This window comes from Rhinolophus hipposideros (assembly GCF_964194185.1).
Source record: "Rhinolophus hipposideros genome assembly, chromosome: X".
NCBI lineage: Eukaryota > Metazoa > Chordata > Mammalia > Chiroptera > Rhinolophidae > Rhinolophus > Rhinolophus hipposideros.
This window is the reverse complement of record NC_138046.1, coordinates 118,359,996-118,382,878: the sequence shown is the minus strand read 5'-3', so window position 1 is coordinate 118,382,878 and position 22,883 is coordinate 118,359,996. Positions and strand designations below refer to the sequence as shown.

Here is a 22,883-nt window from a genome sequence, read left to right as displayed (position 1 = left end):
GTGTTGTCATCTAAGGAGCACCATTTGTAACTAGTTGGCTCCTGCAGATACCAGGCTTGGAAGCACTGCCACCCAATGGCTGTTTCTGCAAACAGCACCCTCAGAAAAGTTGTGTTGACTCACCACCCCAAACCCAACAAGAGTGTAAGACATGGAGAGAAAATGGAGTGCGAGTGGTGACACTGGGTAGGCCAGGTTGTTAGTGCTGCCACTGTCCCTCTCTGCCAAGGACATCTGATTTTTCTGGCATTAAACAGCAGATATGAGCTCTTTAATTAGGCAATAAAGATAGCAAGTTGGCAGTGGAATTATAAAGATAAAATTGTACAACACCATGAATCTTTGGCACTAGGATTCATTCAACTGTCTATATTTTTTTCGGATATTTTTACAGTGACTGAATGTAGGTAAGAGACAAAATGGAAAATCAAAGCCAGAATTCTCATTTCTACCTTGGTTGATGACTAGCTATATACGATTTAGACATGCATTTAATAAACTTATTTTTCTCTCCCATAAAATGAGAATGGAGAGGGTGGTGGTGTACTTAATCGTGCTGAATAAAAGTATTGATGGGAGCTACTAAAGGCTTCCGTTCCATGTAATGAAAGCACAGGTCAGTCTACTGTGACCAACAGGTATCTTTCATTTCAACAGCTGCAATAATCAGGGTTAATTAAAATTTTTCCTTCTAAATTAGATAAAAAGAAATTGTACTGTACAGAGCAAAAAAAAACTTCTATTCTGGTTTAGCAATGGTTTACATGCACAGTTGGTGAATAATTAAATACTGACTCAAGCAGGTGGGTGTGAAAGAGCATTCCACTTAATAACAGAAAAATACCTTAGTATTTTGAGATTGCCCTACAAATTTCATTTTGTTGCTTTTCTATTTAAAAATAATACTTGGTTGATCAGTCATGTGTAATTTTTCTCCACTGTAGAGAACTCAATATACATGTTCGTAGCCAATCCTCCCTGATTGGCTGCTGAAGGAATGTCACAGCTCTCTGGGCCTAAGGGCTGGGAATGAGCATATATTTCAGTTGGCACATTGTCACATAGGAGTGCCTTGCCCATGAGGGATGGAGAGGGCATCCAAGCTGTAGGAACAGTTAGGCAATCCTATCCAATGATAATCTACTCTTCTGTGCTGGGGATAAACACCAGGTAAAATATGGCTCAACCCACAGGTAAATTAAGAAACAAAATGGCCTGACCCATGAACTGGCTTCATGACACAGGAAATGGCATAGTTTTTTAATACAAACAAAAACAAATTATGGGACTAAAGTAAATAAATTCATGGCTTGATTTTCCATTATATATATAATATTTATTAATTTATATATATATATATATAATATATACCATGACCTGAATATATAATTAATGAAAAGTAGCCTCAAGAAAACTTGCTAAAGTTTTTTTTTAAATGCCCAGATAGTGTTGAAATTACATTAATGGAAATGTCAACATGATACCACAAGTGAGCAATGAGCTAAACTCCACTACCTAACTTGATCTGTTCAAATATCAGCTAAATGTTTCTTTAGTGCCACAAAAACCTAAACCACTCAACTGGCTCTACTTTTTACCAGATATGTTTGTAAACTACATGAATTGTAAAGTCATGAGAATAATAAGCATTCTTTTCCTTAGTGAAAATAAATCAAGAGTAATCTGAACATCATCAGCTACCAACTTTAAAAGACCTAAGCTAATTTTTCTCCTTTTTCTTTTTGGTAGCTGAGTCTTCATATAAAGCAGTAATTATGAAAAGAATCTGAATTTATATATGGTTTGAATAATGTGTCGATCAACAAAAATTATGGGGCACTTACTATATGTACAAAGATTTGTCCTTGGTGGCACAGATACAAAAGACATGACTGGATCTTTATCCTCCAAGTATCCTATCCTTCAGTTGGGAGGATAAAACATGCATGCAGGAAGCATACTACACTGGATGATCCTAATTGTAAGTGAATTACAAATTCTAAAGATGGGTAAGACCACTGTGGGCTGGCACAGGCAGAGGAAGCATCCCTCTGGAGATGGAATTTAAGCTATTCCTTGAGAAATTCTCTGGAAATACACAGGTATAGAAAAGAGAGGAAGAACTGCTATGCTGGGAAAAGAGTGTAGACCAGGATTTCTCACCCTTAACACAATGAACATTTGGGGCTGGGACAATTCTTTGTCATGGAAGCTGTCTTATGCATTGTTGGATGTTTAGCAGTATCCTTGGCGTCTACCCACTAGAAGTCAGTGGCAAAACCCCGCTCCCCAGTTGGGACAACCAAAAACATCTTGAGACATTGTGAAAGTCCTCTGAGGGCATCATCACTCCCAACTGCAAACCACAGGAGTGGACACTGATACCTGAGTTGGGGCGTGGGAGCTTTCTCTGTCTCAAAATCACTGACATTTGGAGATGGATGACTCTTCATTATGGGGCCGTCCTGTGCATTATCGGATGTTTAGCAGCATTCCTGTCCTCTACCTACTAGATACCAGTAGCACCTCCCCCTGGTTGTGACAACCAAAATTATCTCTGGACATTGCCAAATGTCCCATGGGCTACAAAATCACACCTACTTGAGAAACACTGGGATTCTCAGTAGGAATGGACTTGGCTTCCTCAGGAGTAAGTAGAATTGCTTAAACAAAGTACAAGGTTTGTGTTAGGAAAGAGTAGAACAATATTGAATAACTAGGGTCGACACATGCTGTGTGAGATCTTGGATACTAGAGCCTGTAATAGGCAGCCAGAGTAGTTCTTAAGCAGGTGTGTTGCAATATAAAATTGGAGTTTTAAATTTAATCTTACAGAAGCAAAAGGATAAAGTGCCACAGGAAGGAACTGAATACATGGGGTTCAATTAGGAAGTTGTCATAATAACCAGGTGTAAGTGTTGATGGCCAGAGTTGTAATGACATCTCTGGAATGGAGACAAAAGAATAAACCCAAGGGTGCTTTGCAGAAAGAAATGGTGAGCTTTTGCAACAGATTGAATATCAGAGATAAATGCAAGGAAAGAACCAAGGGTGAAAGGAGGGTTGCTAGTGAGAAGAAAGATTCAAATGAGATGAGTGGGAAGGAGGGGCATTTAATGAGTTTGATTTTGCAAATGCTAAGTGCAAGCATTTTAGAATTAGCACAGGAATGCTGGCGAGAGGTCAGGTCTGAGTGATGGATTTAGGAGTGTTGGAAACATAAAATCCTAAAATCTCTGTGGCTTAATACAATAAAAGTTTCTTTCTCATTTACATTACACTCCACTGTGGAGTGCGTGGCCCTGAGTCTTTTAGGGATTCCAGCTTCTTCCACTTTATGGCCTTGCCATCGTAAACGGGTGACATCCAAGGTGGCTGCAGAAGGGTTAAGTCCCAAGGACCTAGTGGGAGACTTTAGAGGTCCTGAAGTGGCATATATTCCTTCTGCCACATTCTACTGGGATCCAACTGAACTGGAAAATCTAGGTTATTGGTGTCCCAGGAAGAGGAAAAGGGATTCATGAGAACTTGGCCAATCTCTGCTATAGGACACACACACACACACGAAGAAAACCATAGAAGTGGATGGATTCATTGAGGACATGAACACAAAAGTGAAAACTGAAGAGGAAAGAGTACAAGGAACACAAATAACAAAAAGAATATCCAGCAAAGGATTCAGAGATGTTAGAAAGCTTGGAAGAGAACCGGACCTGTGTAGAGTACAGAATGGCAAGAGGAGGGGAAGTAAATTTCTATAAGGAAGAAAAATGTCTGCTTTTGCTAAGACTCCTACTTTTGAAAACAAAGAAATTCACAATTACTAGAAAAGGACTTACACATCAATCCCCCACCTCAAAACCATCATCAGGTTAGTTTTACAAGCAGTCTGAAACTCAAACCCCCCTGCCTGGCCTTCAAGGTGTTGGCCCAGCCTATTTGCCCACACCTCACCATGCACTTCCCAGGTACCCAGCATGCCTTGGTCCCTGGGTTGTTAACCATCCCCGAGCCCACTTATTCTCTCTCATCTTCATGACTTTGCTTTTACAGCTTCAAAGTCCTGGCTTTCCTCAAGTCCTAATCAAATGCCACGTCATCCAGGAATGAAGCCTTTTTCTGATTTTTCCTGTTCAACCTCCCCAGATTCCATCAGTGTTTTGATCTTTCCTCTACTTGGGCACATTGGGCTAGCCACTTTGCATCTATCAGTTATATGTTTACTTGACTGTCTCTCTCAGTAGACCGTGGGTTTCTCCAGTATCAAGGGCCACTAGGATCTACAGCCCCAGGACAAACCAAACACTATAGTCTAGTTCAAGGGCTGGCGAACGTTTTCTGTAAGGGCCACATAGTAAGTACTTTAGGCTTTGCAGGTCATATGGTCTCTGTCACAACTACTCAACTGTGACATTTTATTGCAAAAGCAGCCATAGACAACATGTAAATGAATGTGTATGGATGTGTACAATAAAACTTTATTTATAAAATAAATAAATAAATAAATGTGGTGGGTCAGATTTGATCCATAGGCCATAATGTGCTGCTCCCTGACCTATATGAATGAATGATACTTTCTGGAGCACAGTGTGAATGGGGTTTCCTAGAGTGTAGTATGGGAAGTCCTAGAAAGAATCGCTGTGTATCTTATCCTTTTACCTTCTGTCTCATCTCCCACTAGTACAGTACCTTCCACATAGTAGGCCTGCAGGGTTTATTTTTCTAAATTAAATATGCCTGCAAGTCATAATAGCATTTGAGAGCTTAATTACCTTTGAAAAATTTTGCAAGATTATAGTAAAGCAGTTTAGGAAGGGATCCTATAAGCCCAAGAATCATAAAAAGAATGTGATGGAGAGATATGAGCTAAAAACATCTAAGGACTAGCAGTGAAAGAGAGAGAATCTGACATCAGAGCTGGGTAAAAGCAACAAAAAGACATTTCGACCCTGAGAGACCAGCACCAAGGGACATCACACTGTATGTAATGGATGTCTCACAACACCCTCTCAATCCGTGTGAATAATGCATTTAATAACAGCACTTCTATGCTGGAAAGATGTTCGTGATTTGGAGGAAACTCGGAGACCAACCAAAATGATTAAGAGACTGAAAGGATTCATTTATGAGCAGCTATAAAAGAAGCCAAATACGTGCTTGGCCTTCTGATGGCCAGAACGAAATGGGGAAATGGTTTACAAATTACTGAATGCTGTAAACACCAGGAAGGAGAGGAATGACAGTCAGCTCTATTGGACTTAGCTCTTGGGATGGACACATCTCAGGCATTGGCAAATTCCTTTCATTATTGGGTCTTAAAATATTTATGGGCCATCTGAATAATATATAACTGGGAATGCTGTGATTGGTAATGTTCTATTATAATAGGATTTAATTATTATTATAATTAAATGTTCTATTATTACAATATAATGCTGTGATTGGTAATGTTCTATTATTATAATAGAGCAAATACAAGACAAATTATCGCTTATTAAGGAAACAAACATTCCAGGAATGCTAGGTGTGCCGAGAGAATTAAAATGCACTAATAGTTGATTCTTAGAAATATCAAATATATGCAATTGTGGGTAATGTTACATAGTACACCATTATTTACATTAAAGCACAAAAATGGAAAGATGGCCAGATATATCCTTCCTCCCATCATTCAATCATTTATTCATTCATCCCACATTTCTAATGCTTACTCACTATTTGCCAGATCTTATAGTCTAGTGGTGGGGTTAGGGAAGCTGGCAGACTAAGAAAGAACAGCAGAGAGGTTCAACAGAAAGTGTTAAGGGAGCTAAGAAAAGTGGCCCTAACCCAGATGGAAGAGAGCAAGAATGGTTAGGGAGGCTTCCCAGGGGAGTTGGTATCTGAGCCAAGCCCTGAATGATTCTAAGATGTCTGTTAATCAGAAAGAATGAGAATAGCATCCCAGGTAAGAAGAGTGATAATGCACAGTGCTAAAGATGACAAAGTACTGACCCACTTTGTCACAACTTATGTGGGACTGACAAGTAGTTCTGATTCACTGAGACAAACAGTTTAAGGAAGGTGGTAGCCTTAAAAATAATAATTGGAATATATTAAGCTTGTGGGTGATTTTTATTTTCCTTGTTGATTTTTCTGTCTTTTCCAAAATTTCTCCATTGACAAAATCATACCCTTATGTAGCCAAATAATTGCGAACATTTATATAGCACTTATTCTGTGCCAGACACTATTCTAAGTGCTTTGCATATATTAAGTGATTTTATCCACATAATTCTATAAGACAGGTACTATTACTGTCCGGTATACAGATAAGGAAGGGGGCAGAGAGAGGTTAGACAACTTGGCAAAGTTATAGAGACCAACAGGAACAGAGCAGTGTTTCTAATTGAGGCATCTTGCTCTGGAGTCTGCTTTTACATCCTCTGTGCTGCGACTAAGTCAAGAGCCTACTTTCTTATCATTTATTCCCATAGTCCAAGTCTAAAAATTGATCTAACAAATAATCATGGATACAGTCAAATATTTGGAGGGAAGAATGTTCATAGCTTCCAAATTATTGTAGCAAAAACCAAAACTAAAAATCACCTAAATGTCCTGTAATATAGAATGACTGATCATGGTATGGACCCTTATGCAAGCATTGGAAATTATGATTTAGAAGAAAGGTAAATGACACAGGAAATACTCACTGTAAAGGTCAAAGGGAAATGCAAGATACAAACTGTGTATCCGGAAAGGAAATCCACTAGTCAGACTGGGTCCCCATTCCAATCTTAGCTCTGCCACTTAGTAGCTTTGTTATCTTGGGTAATAACTTAACTCCTCTGTACTCCAGTTTCCTCCTCAGAAAATGGGGGTAATACAGTTTGTGTGATGGTTAGAAAATTGGTACACCTAAAATGGTTAAAACACTGGTTGGCAAGCACTCAGTGTCACCTATCAAAAAATAGGAAACCCCATTTAAAAATTAGGACTATATAGTACACATCCAGCTGGCAGTTTGATAAGCATCCTTCGTAGTCTGGGGTCCAACAGATTACAACTTTATCTAGTTATTTTCCCCCTTATCTTAAAAAATAATTGGAAGTTGAGTGAGATGAGTGTCACTTTCTGTCCCAAATAAAACGTATTTGCTTTCAGAATCTGCCTTATCAAATTATAAGTTATACTAAAAACTCAAGCAACCATTGAAGGGTTATATAAATTTGCTTCTTAACTATTAGGTTGGTGCAAAAGTAATTGTGGTTTAAAAAGTTAAAAACAACTACAAAAACTACAATTACTTTTGCACCAACCTAATAGATACCTTCCAAGGCAAGAGCACTGATGTTTTATTTTGGTTCAATATTCTTGAATTGTGATAGTTTAAAACCATTTATGAAATGTGTTTTCATGCCAGTTAGGGTCAACAAATCAGTGAAAATGACAGATTGGTTTTTGAAGGGCCTAAGACCCTACCTAGTTTATTTCTCATCCAAGTTTTGGAATTAACTTAATTATATTCATTTTTAAATGTTAAGAAAAAATAGAAGGAAATGAACAGTTTCGAGAATCATGTCCACTCTATTTTACCTTGAAGTTTTGTTTTTCTTTTCTTTTTTCATCGAGGAAATTCTTGCAATAATCTTTGGAGCTGTTCTGGGGGATGAGGCTACATGGGCAGGCGGGCTACACTGAAAGAGATGGAACAAGGGCCCAGGACGGTGGGGGCGGGGAGGGTAGGGCTGTACCTCTCACTGCTCTGCCCAGAATCTACAAATCAGGTTACTGTGCTGCTCACAACATTAGCAACCTAGTCTCCCCACAAGTTTCATGACGCCTCTCTCTCCGTCCCTCAGGTCTCCTATGTCAAAGCGATTGACATCTGGATGGCAGTGTGCCTCCTGTTTGTGTTTGCCGCTTTACTGGAATATGCAGCAGTGAATTTCGTCTCCAGGCAGCACAAGGAGTTCCTGCGGCTGCGGAGAAGACAGAAGAGGCAGAACAAGGTACAGCTGACCCTCAATGCGCATAGTCAGGTAGAGCGTAAGGTGGTTAACCAGTCAATGGGATTCAGGAAACAGAGGAACACAGAATGAGCAAGAAGCTAAGCTTAAGTGCGGTGCTCATCTGTCCTACTCTACTGAATTACTGCTCAGGTCAGTCGTTTAAAATTGGGGCAGAGTTGTCACACTTAGCAAATAAAAATACAGGGTACACAGTTAAACTTCAATTTCAGATAAACAAGAAATAATATTTAGTACATGTATGGCATGGGACATTCTTATATTAATAAATTAGTCATTGTTTATCTGAAATTCAAATTTAACTGGGAGCCCTGTGTTTTTTCTGGCAACTCGAATGAAAGATGTATACTCAATCTAACAAAATTACTTTAAAATCCTGTTGTGTTCAACATTGATAATTTGTATGTGTGTGTGTGACTGTATACATAACTGCTTTAACTTTTTCATCAATTGCTCTGGTTTTATGTAAATAAGGTTCCTTTCCATGTTGATTGCAACTTGATAAATCCAGCCAGATGGGCCTCATCCTCTTGACTTACACTTTAATGCAGAAACCCAAACTTTACACTCTGCAGAGGTCTGAGGTATGAAATACATGGCTCAAAATCTCCAGTTCAGTGATTCCCAAGCTTGCCTGCACATTAGAAGAGCCTGTGGAACTTTCAAAAGTCCCAAATTGGAGCCACACCCCACACCAGTTAAATCCCAGTCTCAGGATGGAGCAAGGAGTTGGTATTTCTGAAGCTCCCAGGTAATTCGTGCGCAGACACGTTTGGAAAGCACTGCTCTGGTACAGAAGCCAATTTCACAGAGGACACCAGAAGCCTTGCTCTTGTTTTCAGTTTCAGATGCTGGGAGAGAAACACGGCCTTTGGTATGGAGAATGCTAGTGTGAGAATGCTTTGGTATGGAGAATGTAACAATATCATTGCAATACTAAAGTTGAAATTTTATACACAGGAGATGAGAGATTGTTTTCAAAATCTCCCTCCCCCCAAATTGATAAATTAAACCTGCTGATAAAGCCATAGTTATATGCTATCCTATCAGATGTTTCACTGTGAAGCATAATGCTTCCAGATACCTAGGTGTAAAGCTGAACATTTGCTGTGATTTAGATATCTCTTACGCTGATGACCATGTACGTGTGTAAGCTCACTGAGTCCTCACTATATCTACAATGTTCCTGCACATACTCTGGGCTGGTATGCTGCTAGCTGGCATCTTTCTCTTCCCTACCTCTCAGGAACATTTTGTCCTGCCACAGCCTGAGGAAACCGAAACGGAAACGGAAACACATATACGCACTCCTTGTTGTACACTGTTGAACGTGCAGCCTTTCTCAATTTTCTCTGCCCTGTTGGTGACAACCATTTCTTCAACCTTGTCCACAGGAGTCTAGCACAAAGTGCACCCAGGAAATCTTACTAGAATGTGAGGGTACTTTGGCACATAAATTATGTTCCCGGAATTCCCTGGATCAGCATAATAGGTGGCCACCGACTGCACGCTCTCCTAGACCAGAGATGGAAAACTGGTTTCATTTTGCTTCTCAATTCTGAATAATTGGGGCGCTGTGGGGAGGATCCTTCGGCTGTGTCTGCATCTAATCTTACCATAAGAATCACCTGGAGTGCTTGTTAAAAGTACAGATTCTTGTGTTCCACCCCAAAACCTTATGAATCAGAGTCTCCAGAGAGATCATTGTGAATTACTGTAGTACTTTTCACAAGAGTCCCGGTGAGTCTTATTATGATAAGGAAAGCTGGGGAAAATCTGGGCGGTATTAGAGCAGGTGGTAACAAATGAGAAAGACAAAGTAGTAAAACATGAGGTTGGAGGAAAAGCTAATTTCAGGTTCGTATAGATTTGGCAGAACAGTGGAAAGAAACAATTTTATTCCGAGTAAAATCCACTGGTTAGTTTCAACATAGCAAATATCGGGCTATGGAGTGGATAGTCCGTGGGGTGAGGTAGTAGCAGCAGATCAATTAGGAAGCTATGATAGACATATAGGTGAGACATATTGGTGGCGTAGACTACGGTATTGGTCATGGGAATAGAGTGAAGAGTCAGATTCAAGATTCAACCCTTCATTCCACAAATATTTGCTTCCTACTATGTGCCAGCCACTGTCTGCCTCCTTAGAATATATTCTTCAACAGGACAGACAAAACGCAATTTCTTGATGAAATTTATATCCCAATGGTTTATCCTTTGGAGGTAAAACTGACAGGTCATGCTGATGCATTTGATGTGGGAAGGTGAAGAAAAGAGGACTGTGGCTCAGATGTTTGAATTAAACAACTAGGTGGGCAGTGTACCTATTTAAAACGGGGACTACTGTGACAGAAGCAGATTTGAGGTAGTACTCAAAAGTCATATTTTGATGCTCTTAAATTTCGATGCCTAGGAGATATGCCAGTAGAGTGGGCAAGTAATTAGATATACGTGGCATCTCTCGGAGTCTCCCTTTGATGTCCACCACTGGCAGCCACATCAGGTGTCCTCCTTGCTCCTCACTGGGATGCTTGAACTATATCTTGCTTTTCTCCTTCCTCAAACCCAGCTCTTTTGGAGCCTCTGAAGTTCAAATTGTCCAACTTCATCACTGATTTCCCTGATCACCGCTGGTATCTACCGGCCTCCAGCCACACTCCTTACTAGTTAATGACTTTAGCGCCTACTTCACTATCAACCCAATACTCTTCTTAATGTCACCTTTCCTGAAGGGTCTTCAATATCCATATGGATAACCTATCCTGTCCTTGGCCTCCAAATTCCTGGACTGCCTTGCTCTCCATTTTTCCTCTCTTCAACCTTACCCATATATTTACATGATGTACTCACTGCTTTGTCTTAAAAAAAAGTATTTGAGACATCCAAGCCTACATGTTTTTTATGGAGACGTTCTTGAGTTTGACTGTACATCTCAAAATGGCTGTACAAAGTATGAAATTTAATTAGCAAAGTTAAGAGTTGAGGGGGAGGTGGGGAGCAAAACAAATCATGCTTGACCTTTGCAATCAAGGTTGTTATTGTCATTGATGATTGAATTTTGAAAAAAAGAGTGTGAGACATTTCCAATTATTTGTCCCTTTGGATACGGCATCTTTCTCTCTAAGGCAGTGTTTTTCAAATTTTCTGAGTCTGAACCATGATTAGAAAAAAAAATAGTAACAAGAACTGACACTGCTCGAGTGCTTATTATATATACCAGGAACTCTTCTGGGCACTTCTCATACAGTAATTGATTTAATCCCCACAACACCTGTGTGAGTAGTGTGATCATACAGCCTTACTCACCACAGAAAGTCCTGGGCTTGCCTATTTTCCTGATGTCCTGTGTGATTTAGCATTTGTCCTGGATTAATCATTTTAAACAAAACACTTATGAATACTTGCATTAAAATAAACTGAGGTGGGTTTGGTTGACGTCCACCTTGTACACTCGGTGTCTGTCGTGGTATGATCTTCTAGGGTGGGGGTATACACGTGCAGTGTGCAAGTTCTCACTTTAACATGTGGTGAAAATGACCATCATCACTATCCCTGACCTCTTCTCTTGACCCTTTCCAGAAGCAATGTCATAACTAACACTCTCTTTCCAAGATAGCTTGAAGGAAGCTTGCTGATCAAATGAAGTATACTCGGACACAAGAGGCTGGGGACAAATGATTCTTTGTCTTGGTCTCTGTCGGTGGTGGGTCTCTGCCATCCTGCTGGCCACTTTGATACCAGCTTTGGTCCATGATATGGCATGCAAAATCCATGAAGCCATCAGGCCACCACTTGTGGGGTCAGTGAAAAACATGGAAAATCATAGGCTTCGTGAACATGAAACCAACAAAATAGAGGCTAAGCAGTCTTGCTGTTGAACATCTCAATGTTCATGATTGAGTCAGTTTGTTATTTTTTCGCATGATATAAATCTGTAACTGTTTTGTTATTTGATAGGTTTTTTTTACTTTGTAATAATTAACATTATAAAGCTATACCAGTCTGTGAATGCCACTTTCCACTATCAAAATTGTCTTTGTTTGGATAAATTAAGTAGTCATCCTGATAAGAAGGCAGCATTCTTATCTCCATCTTACAAATAAAGCAACTAAAGCAAAGAGAGGTTAAATACCCCAAGCCACACATGTAGGCAGTCTGGCTCTAGCATCTGTGACCTGAACTGCTGAGGTTGAGGTCACATTTTACATCTTACATTATCACTCTCATTCTCTCTCTCTCCCTCTCTCTCTCTCTCTCTCTCTCTCTCTCTCTCTCTCTCTCTCTCTCTCTCCCTCTCTCTCCCTCTCTCTCCCTCTCTCTCCCTCTCTCTCTCTCTCCCTCTCTCTCTCTTTCTCTCTCTCGTGCACACACAAAACACCTCTAACACACTAATATTTTCTATAATACCTTCTATTCCACATAAGTATAGAATCAGATCATTTCCTGAGATTACACTTACTTGCATGGAAAGAATGCCTGGTGTTTACTGAACAATCAAGTTATGAAATGGGGTCACTTTCAAGGAAGGCCCCGGCAATTTGCGGCTAGGTTATTTGCGTTGATTATCTTTTCTATATCTCAAAAAGCAGCCACTGTCAATTTGATCAAAGCAGAGTTTCCCAGACACAATCAAGCCCAGCTCTTCACTGACAGAACTTGCAAATCACTGTGGTTGGGCCACCCCAGTCTATTAGAAGGTGATGCCCCAGGTCTATGCAATAAAATCCTACTTTTATGTTATCTCCTTAGCTCCAATAAGAAGTTTTCACACTATGTGATGGTTATAACAACTTCCCCCAAGAACTTGAAAGCCTCACATGCATTTCTCTCTCCCTTTCCTTTTATATCTGGCCACAGTGCATCTGACTTCTGGCATTGTGCCTGATTACAGATGTTTCCAGTTGCCCACATAGCCCTTCTTTATTTTCAGAGACAAAACAGAAACTGTGGCTTCTTGGAACATGGTTATGGCTTTTAGACCATCTGATAATAAGCCACCTTTTAAAAGGAATAATGTTACTATACCGTTTAGACTTCAACCTCCCCAAGAAGAAAATAAGAGCCTCTTAACCTGATTAGAAAACAGTAAGAATGGGAGTCCCTGATCAAAATGTCTCAGATGATGGTAACTTGGGAAAGGAACAATTCAGTGCTCATTTTTGTGCATGTGTGATCTTTCTCTCTGCCTCCTCCTTTGTCTTTCCTTTAAGTCTTAGCTAAATTGCTAATTCCCCAAAAGATAATTTCCTGATCCTACACAGGGCTGAAATAATCCCACACTTTCAAGCACCCATAGTACCTAATTTGTTCCTTTCCGTAACGTGTCACTTCTACCCATTTGTTGTACATGTGTTACAGAAGAATATAATCTTGAAATGGTACTGGGAGATATTACTTAGACACTTTACTGATATCTGAATTGTGCTTTCACCCAATCATCTACCCATTGGCGTACTGGAAGGAAATAAACCTATAAGGACAATGAACTAGTTGATTTTCGTCCAGGCTTTAGCCTCAAACCCCCATGCAATGGCCCTGGAGGGGCGCAACTTAGAAGGAGCCCTTGTCCCTCTACTCAGTAGGTCCGGAAGCCCTGCACTATCTATTTTCTCCCCGACATTCCAAGGGGACACCAGGCCCCACTGGTGAAGAGCAGAAGACAAAACCCAGAGCAAATGGTCACCTGGGAGTGGTTTATTTAAACCACGGGGTCCTAGAATGTCTCCAGTTAGACCGGCACTCCTCTTCCTTGGAGGTAAAAATCTCCTACTCTCTTCCCGGAAACATCCCCTTAAACATTTCAGGATGGTGAGCTGGTAGGTCTTCTCAAGTCTTCTGAATCAATAGAACTAGTCCTTCCTACGATATGGCTTATAGCCCCTCAACACACTGATCAATCACCCTTTCCCTAGTTTGCTAGTGAGCATCTTGAAATATGAGTCACAAAATGTGAAAGAACATGATCAACACGTAACACGGAAGAGCAGTATTATCCTCCTTCTTTATCTGCACTTTTTAATAGAGCATTCAATTATAGCAATGCTTTTAAGTAGTCATATTCCATTGGCTCATTTTGACCTTGCTAATGCTTGTACGTTTCCCAAGTCTTTTTTTTCCTATTATTAATACGAATAGCTCTCAAGTTATCTCCTCTTGATTATGTGCTTGGGTGTTTTTTTCTAACCTAAATAAAGGACTTTATATGTATTCCTGTAAATTGTCACCTCATTGGATTTGGCCCAATTTCTAGATTGTATTAACCTTTCTGATACTGATAGAAAATTGGCCACCACTGCTAGCTTTGTAACGTTCATAAATAGGTGTCAATGCCCTCCAGCCAAAGACCACCAGGAACAAGCCTGTCATTGGGTTTACTACTCTTTGCAGTGAGCGAGAATGCACACCATCAGGAGCCATGGAGAGCGGTGTCTCTGTGAACTGGGAGATTTGAGAGAAAAGTCTAAGGAAGCAGGGCTTTGCTCTAGATTGGATGCTGTCAGAAAGCGGGGAAAGTCTACGACTGGGTATCTCAGTAAATCTTATCTTCAGGAGGGCAGACTAGATAAAGTGAGGATAAAACTACAAATGGTAAAGAAGCAGCAGTCACTCATCTTAACCGAGAGAAGGAGATTTAGTATTTTGTGGGTGGCACAGTGACCTTGTTTGTGCCTGTGGGTAGACAAAAGTATGAAGTAGCCTTGCTGTTTCTTACTTTAGCACTGTCTCAGATGGCTTGAACTTTTGGAGTTGCGTTTTTCACCTCCTAAAATGATGGGCTAAGCTACAAACATTCAAATGGAGCCCCTGTAATTTACCAGTTCTGTGACCTTGGCGGATTACTTAAAACAAAAACAAAAACACTCCCTGTGCCTTAGTTTCCTCATCTGTAAAATGGACGCTTCATAGGATAGTGGTGAGAATAAAATGAGCCCCATGAGTAAAGAAAGCTCATGAAATAGGCCCTGGCACATGGTAAGTCCTATTTAGTGACTGCTCATTTTAGTATCCACTTTCTCCCCGCAAAGGTGTGTAGCAGACTCTGGGTCATAAAGCTTTTGCTCAATTTGTCAGGGAACATGTTCTGCAAATTAAAATCAAATTATCTTAGAATGGCTACAATAGGCTACCTACAGACCCCTTCTATTTCACTCTTCTTCTTTCTTCCACAAAGGGAAATTAGATTGCACAGCAAGATGTGACCCATGTACAACTATTTTTATAATCATAGGATTGAAATGAGTTCCTACATTTACTCTACTGTGTCTAAACAAGAGAAGTGGAACAAATTAGGGACAAGCTGAATTCTTCCATTTTACCTCCCACTGATTCTGCTTGTGGCTAATCTACATCTTAAGTACAAGGGCACTTTTCCCAAAGGTAGAGAACCCATTAAGACCCTTCCAACACAATTAAAATGTAAACTGACTTTGAAAGAAGGCTGTTGAAATGCAGATGCCACTACAGCTAAGCCTAATCAACCAAACAAACCTAAGCAAATGAGGAACCCACTGAACTATAATCAAAGGAGGATCAACCTTGGAGAATTTTGCTTAAGTTCTCTCACCTTTTGGTCTTCCTCGCCAAAGGCTTAGAGCAGTGGTTCTCAGCCTGGGCCATTCAGCCCCCTCCAAGGCACACGTGGCAAGATATACAGAGGGTGGCGGAAAAAATGTACACACATTTTAAGAAAGGAAAAAAACTGTATTAATTGTAATATTCAATATATACCGATAACAAAAGATGAATACAAGTCACGTTTGACTTCGGCAATTATAGGAGATGCTCAAAGTGGTTCCCATCAGCGTCCAGACACTTCTGATGACGGCGAACTACTGCTTGAGTGTGGATAACATCTCTTAAAATGTGTATACATTTTTTGGCACCCCCGGTATGTGGTTGTCACATCTAAGGGAGGGGTGCTACTGGCATCTAGTGAGTAGTGGCCAGGGATGCTGATAAACATTCTACAATGTACAACACAGCCCCCATAACAAATAATTATCTAGCCCTTCATGTTGAAAGTGGCTCACATGGAGAAAACCCTGGTTTAGAACACTGTTAGGCAACATTTCTCAATATGAAACTGTCTTGATTATTTTGTTTCTTGTATGCAAATTGTGTCCCTTGCAAAACAGCTGCCCACTAAGCCAAGAGAGTGCTTTCAGTTCTGCTAATTTTAGTCAGAGTCAATTCCTGCATAATTCATATATAGGTGGGGCCCATTGGGTGATGGCCAGTTGTCTTTCCCTTACATTACAAAAAGGCAAATTGTATCCAGCAACCTATCTTTGAAAATTTCATTTATTTTTGGAAATGCACACTCAGTTGAGTATGAAGGAAAACTGAATCTGATTGGCTTCATTCATTAAAACATAACCATGTGGATCCATGCCCTACCTAGCTAAGATCTATAACGCTATCTATGCATAGCTTCACGCATGAAGGCAGGGTCCACATCTAGGAAATATTAAGTTTAGACTCTGAATGAATATGCAGATTCTGGTAGAGGAAGATGCTTGTATGTGGGTAGGAAAAAATTAAGTTCTTTATCACGCCTATTTAGAGAATGTACAGTGGTGCGAAGAGTCATAATGAAAACTTATTTTTAGGCTTAGCACCTAAACATGTGTGGTTCGATAGGCACACACAATGTTTAGTGTTATAGGAAGAGGGGAGGCAGTAAGACAGTGTTAAACAAAGAGAACAACGATTTCTTCCATTCTAGAAAGAATCCAGTGGGAACTTTTCTATTGGATTTGTTACTAAAACTGGGAGAATGCATGTAAGAATCCTGGCTGGGTAGACCAGCAATAAGCACCGGAACTGAGAGTAACCAATAACAAATGCACTCATCCAGTCGCAGACTGGTACCTTGTATGGACCACATCTTGATCTTGATCTTTCTAGTGTAGATCAGGACTTCTCAAACTTTGGTGCACATGAGAATCACCTGGAGGCCCAGGTAAAACGCAGATTCCTGGGCCCCAGCCCGAGAGTCTGACTCAGTAGCTCACAGCCCGGGACCTGACTTTTCCAAGTAGGTGCCAGGTGGTGCTGATGCTGCTAGTCCAGAGAAGCACACTGAGTAGCCAGGGTCCCCAGGACTCCGAAAATGGCTCTCAGTGATAACGGTGCTCTAATTACATCAGACCTTTGCAACTAATGTATCCACAGTCATGTCCAGGACATTAACCCCAGTCACTGCACCCTGCAAAACTAGCCATTGAGAGATTAACAAACAGAAAGAAAGATACTTTATAAAGACGTTTGTAGACTGGAAATCCCTACAGATCTCCTTTTTCTTTGTCCTTGGCAAGGAAAACCCTTAATCTTAGCTTCTCTCTCTCTCTCTTTTGAGAAGAACACAGCGTAACAGTGCGTGCTTTCTGTTGTCATTTGGCATTTTTTCATGTTCTGCCACATTGTTTGCACAAGGTGTTTAAAGAGGATTTCATAGATCATTAATTAAGGTAACAACTGCTTCCTTAGCAAGCTGGATGTTGAAGAGGTTGTAACTGCTTCCCCGGGGAGGAGGAAGCATGTTTGGTTTTTGTCTTAAATGTTGAGAGGTGTAAATGAGGCTTAAACAGACCTATGTGGATTAGGAATTTGGACAAAACTATGGAAGCCAGCAAGAATAAATAACTGTCATGGTGCTTTGTAATTCCCCTATGCCACCAGGGTAGAGAGCTGGTGCTTGTGATGGATACAGAGGCCTGAAATGTTTTTAAGGTGTTTTCTCCCAAGCTTGTTCCCTTTTGCTAGGTATGATGACAGGCTGTCATTTTAGGGCTTGCAATATGGAATTCTCTTTTGCAAGATGCAGAGTGATTTGCAGAAGCAGCCCTGCCAATGAAATCCCTTTTTAGCGTCTCTCCAATTCTTCCTTTCATCTCAGGTTATTTCCCATTATCTCTATTTTCTTCACTACGTTCCTTCCTCCTAGATCATACTTTTCTGTCTGATTGTCTTCTTTTCATAATCTTCTCTTTCCCTTACCCTCAATCTCATTTTTTCAGACCATCTCATTTTATTCATTCAGTCATTCATATACTCAGTGTACATGCATTGCAAACCTACTACAAGCCATCCACAAAGTCCAATAGACTCGACCCTTGAGATGCTCTCAGTCCAGGGAGAGACGGGCTAATAAGCAGATACATTTTCTATGTACATATGACATGCGTGATAGAGGCCGTAGGAGTGCTATGGGAACACACCCGAGGGACCCTGTTGTAAACACTGTCGCTGCCCCACCCATATCCCCGTGGCACTCACTGTTTCCATATACAATGATGGTTTCCTACTACGAGCTCCACTCTGCCTTGGTGTAGGGAGAAGGAGGGCATCTTACTCAGGCCCTAGAAGCATATTCAAGTTTTACAGGGCAAGCTGGAAATACTGAGGACTTACTCCAGGCACAGCCCTCCACCAATAATAGTTGGGGGCTGGGAATACAAACTGCAGCTTCCCTGTGCCTCTGAGGCATGTTGTGTACTGGGTCCCAGTTACTCCCAGTGGGATTGAGCCCAAGTCGCCCACATTGTAACCTGCTTACCAATGCACCTTGAGTTGACGTTGTTTCTTCCCCTGCCTCATTTTCTCACTCCTCTAGTGGTGCCTCCAGAGATCACCTTCCAGATAAACTATTTGCACTCAAATCCTTGTCTTGGAACTTTTTAGAAAAAGCCAATAAGACAAGCACCAAGCCAACACCTCGCTCCCTCAAAGTTGAATAACAAGACAGGAGAGCTAGGCAAAGAAAGGCTCACACCATGCTAAGAAGGCTGGACTTTCTTCTCAAGGCAACGGGGAGATAGCAAAGGGTTTTTAGATAGCGGGGTGGTATGGTCAAATATGCATTACGGAAAAAAGAAATCAATCCAGTCGGGCACCGTGGAGAATGCTTCAAACAGAGCAGGACAGGAGGCAGAAAAAGAAGATTCTTGTAGTAATAGAAACCAGGAAGAAAGCTCATAGTGTCTAAAGATGCAGATTTCGAATAGGCTTGAAGCTAAGAAGCTGCCATGGCTTTTAGAAACTCAGAGGATGGTGGCAACCTCAACAACAGCAGGGTCAGTGGAGAGATGGAGGCAGACACAAGATTTCAGGGAGTGTAGTTGTGAAGGGAGCAGTGGGGAAGTGAGGACATTGAGTATAGCCAACCTTTCCAAGAAAAAGAGAGAAGTGATGGAAGAGGTATACGTAGACCATAAGTTTGTTCACTGTGTGTTTCTAATGAGAGACTTGAGGAGCCTTTCAATGTTGATGAGAAAGTTGCTGAGGGAGAGAATCCTTTTCCTTCCAGGAGTCTCCTGGGAAGGTGAGAGAGCGTGCTTGGGCGGAGCCACTAGCCCGACCCTACATCAATGAGCCTTTAGATTTCTATAATGATCCAACTCAGTTCAACTTCTAGTTTCGTACAGAGACAATTTTTGCTATACCAAAATTTTAAAGGGAATTCAACATTAAAATGATAAGGAAAACTTGTATCAGCTAGTCTCCTTTTATTAACTAGTTTCCTTTTAGTGCTGTTTGTGGGGGCTGTTTTGTTTGTGTTGGGGGCGTTGCTAGGATGGACAGACTAGCAGACAAATGATTTCAATACATAATGTTGTGGGTTACATGAGAGGGTTAGGTGCAGGCTTTGGGGAGGAGCAAGGATGGCGCATCTCCTCCACTTAGCAGCACCAGAGAACTGACCATCCAGCTGGGTCTTGACACAAGAGTAGGAATTTAACAGATGAGAAAGGGGTGGGGAGGACGGTTAAGCCAAGGGAACACTTATGCAAAGGCTCAGAGGCGAGAAACAACGTGGCAAGGGGCTGGGGACATGGGGCAACTGGGCCTGAGAGGAAGTACGACCAATTGCTCATGAAGTGGTAGCCACCAAAAAGTTTTCAAGTTGCTATAATCAGAATGGAACTGTAGCAATATCACTCCATATAGAAATGGTTAGGGTGCAATGAGGCAAGATCAGGAAAATACTGCTTCAGCATTGCTATTTAAATACTTTTAATTGTGTAATTAGTCTACACTTACCTGAAAACCCCTTCCGAAGGGCATAAATCATTAGGAATACACACTAGGTCATCTTTTGGTAATGTTGCTGCAATTCCCTTTCCAAATCTGGGATACATGCTATGACCTTAGCAAAGCTTGTCAAACAAATGTAAATATAAAAATGGCTTTGTGATTTGAATGATTTGCAGTAACAAATGCTTCTTATCATTGCTATAACATCAGCACAAACTTTATATATAACAAGATGAATTTATTACTTACAGTTTGGAAGTCAGAAATCCAATAGGGGCCTCTGGGCAACAGTCAAGGCATCAGCAAGGTTACGCTGCTTCTGGAGGCTTGTCGGGGCTTGGGGAATGTGGGGACTGATCAAAGAAAAAGGTAGGCCCACCAGAGGCAGTAGCACACGACAAGCTGCGTGGGATGGGTTCAGGCAGAGCTGTATGAGGGGAAAGCACAGGACGGTCCAGAGGCTTACAGCAAACAGCTACCAGCCAGCAGGGAAGAGGGCATCAGAGAGGGGACTTAACCGTCTAGGTGACATGGTTCAGCAGTACATGGGGACTGTCACAGTGTTCCAAAGGGCAGCAGCAGCAGCGGCGGCTTGGGGGTCTTACAACCACAATGCTCTATCTTATGACTGGCTAGCAAGTGCTGGGCAGAGCGTCATAAGGTGTGCAAAGCAGGCAGGCTCGAGACGGCGAAAAATCTGCTTCTTGGGTCCATTTTAAAAATTATGCAATGTGTAAAATTTGAGTTTGACTCCAGCAGGTTTTTGAGCTAACGGAGCTCAGCCTGGAGTGAAGAAATAAACAACCTGCGGGCCAATACACAGAGGTCCCCTTTGTCTCATTTCTGTAGCAAGGTTCTAGGGGAGAATCTGATGTCTTGCCTTTTCCAACTTCCAGAGGCCACTCACATTCCTGGACTTATAGCCACTTTTCTCCCTCTTCAAAGCCAGCAATGCTGCCTCTCTCTGACCCTTCTTCCATAGTTGAGTCTCCCTCTGAGCACAGCTGAGAAAGGTTCTCTCGCCCTTTAAGAGCCCTGTGATTAAACTGGCCTCACATGTGTAACCCAGGGCCCTCTCTCCATCTCTACTTCCTTCACTTAATCACGCGTGCAAACTCCCTTTGGCCTATAAAGTAACATGCTCCCAGGTTCCATGGATTAGGATACAGACATCATTGGAAGCCATTATTCTGACTACCACACACAGCAGTGGTTTCCCACAGGCCACTCTAGCATGGTCCATGCATACTCAAGGCAGGCCAGAAGCGCCAGGAGGTGAATGCCCCAGGAGTCACCCTCAATCAGTGAGAGCTGGGGGGTTGGTGGCCTAATACCAAGCGCCCTCCCCCATTGGTATGTCAAGTCTGAGTCTCTCAGGGGTTCTAGCCCCATTTGCCAGTGACAGTGGTAATCTGCTGGTGATGCACACACGCTTACCGGACTTTCCTCCTTTCCCTCGCCGCACTTCCGATGCTGTCTCCCCAGCAAACTCCTTGCGCACGCAACGCCTCCTGGGCCAGCGGCCTGATAATGATCACCATCTCATTTAACCCCACCCCCTGCCTCCTCCCCAAATACCAAGCACAGCCGGGAGTACCCTTGGTGCCCAAAGTGTGGAAAAAGAGGGCTAAGGATCTAGAAGGAGCAGCGAGTGCCACCCCTAAAGGCAGAATAGTGGTTTCTCCAAATTACAGATAAACAATTGCATTTCCCCTATTGCAACTTCCAGTTGACATTGCTAAAACATTTTTGTGCTTCTGAGTTTTCCAAACAACTTGACAGGTTTCATAATGCAATTCTATTAGTTTACATCTCTGGAATCAAGCCTGTGCCTTCAGCTCTATTACTATCTTAGAAAGGCTATGATGGCAGTTATCTTAACCCTTCTCCTTTTACTGTCCAGCTCTTAATTACAGTAGAATTCTTCATAGTGACACAAGCTGTAGTTATTTCAACACAACTGGACTCATACAAAGATCCGACTGAATAAGAGAGAAGTCTGGTGCTTCCCTGACATTACATTAAAGAGATGTGGGTTTGCCTAATCACAGTATTAATTTGTCTTCCATCAATATTATTCTTGTTTGTAACAAGCTCTTTTGGGGACAAAACATTTTAGTGAAGCTGGAGTTATTTCCCACCTAATTGATGAATTATCATCAGAAGCAAGTATAACCATTCAGAAAGTAAATGATCCTTGCTCTGTGGAGAAGTGGGTATAGTTTTCACTCTAAGCTGTGGAATTCATTTGTTCAACAAATATTTTATAGAACGCTTGCTTTGTACAGAGTTCTGTTTTAGATAAGGAAGAGTGAGGATATAGAAACTGCTTAAAAACCTGTTTTCATGCAGCTTTAGATCAATAAGAGAAAAAAATTAAGTGCAAAATTTTTCTAATGTGGGGTACAGAACGTTACCCATACTAGTTGTAGTTGGAGCTGTGGTGATTCCTAGGGAGGGAAAGTACCTCCAGCTGATGAGGAGCTCTTCTCAAGGAGAAAGTGGCATTTGTAAACGTCTTTTCATCATGGAATGTTAACTGTAAATTATTCTAACCTCATTTTGTCATTGTGAATAAATAAAATACAATTAAATAATTCAGTAGGTAATGAAAACTCCACTCTGTAAGGTGGCACTCAATGCTCACCAGAGAATGGTCTCCTCCTGCCTTGCTCATTTTTATCAGCTGAATCCGGAGAGCTTCCCACACTGACACCCGACACTGAGACCCCAGACATTCAAGATGAAAGTGAGAGTCAGTGATATGGAAACCTCCTTTGATCTAAGGCAGTGGTTCTCAAGCAGGGGCTATTTCTCCTCTGCCCCGGGGACATTTGG

At 41.4% G+C, this 22,883-nt stretch overlaps 1 protein-coding gene across 4 annotated transcripts in view; it reads left to right on the top strand.

The window, feature by feature from the left end:
- The window catches only part of GLRA2 (glycine receptor alpha 2), a 193,885-nt gene that overhangs the window by 152,007 nt on the left and 18,995 nt on the right, over positions 1-22,883 (top strand). For all 4 annotated transcript variants that reach the window (XM_081043156.1, XM_081043158.1, XM_081043157.1 and 1 more), the window contains one exon: positions 7,842-7,991. In XM_081043156.1, the coding sequence (XP_080899282.1) occupies positions 7,842-7,991 (150 nt within the window). The remainder of the gene's footprint in view (positions 1-7,841; positions 7,992-22,883) is intronic.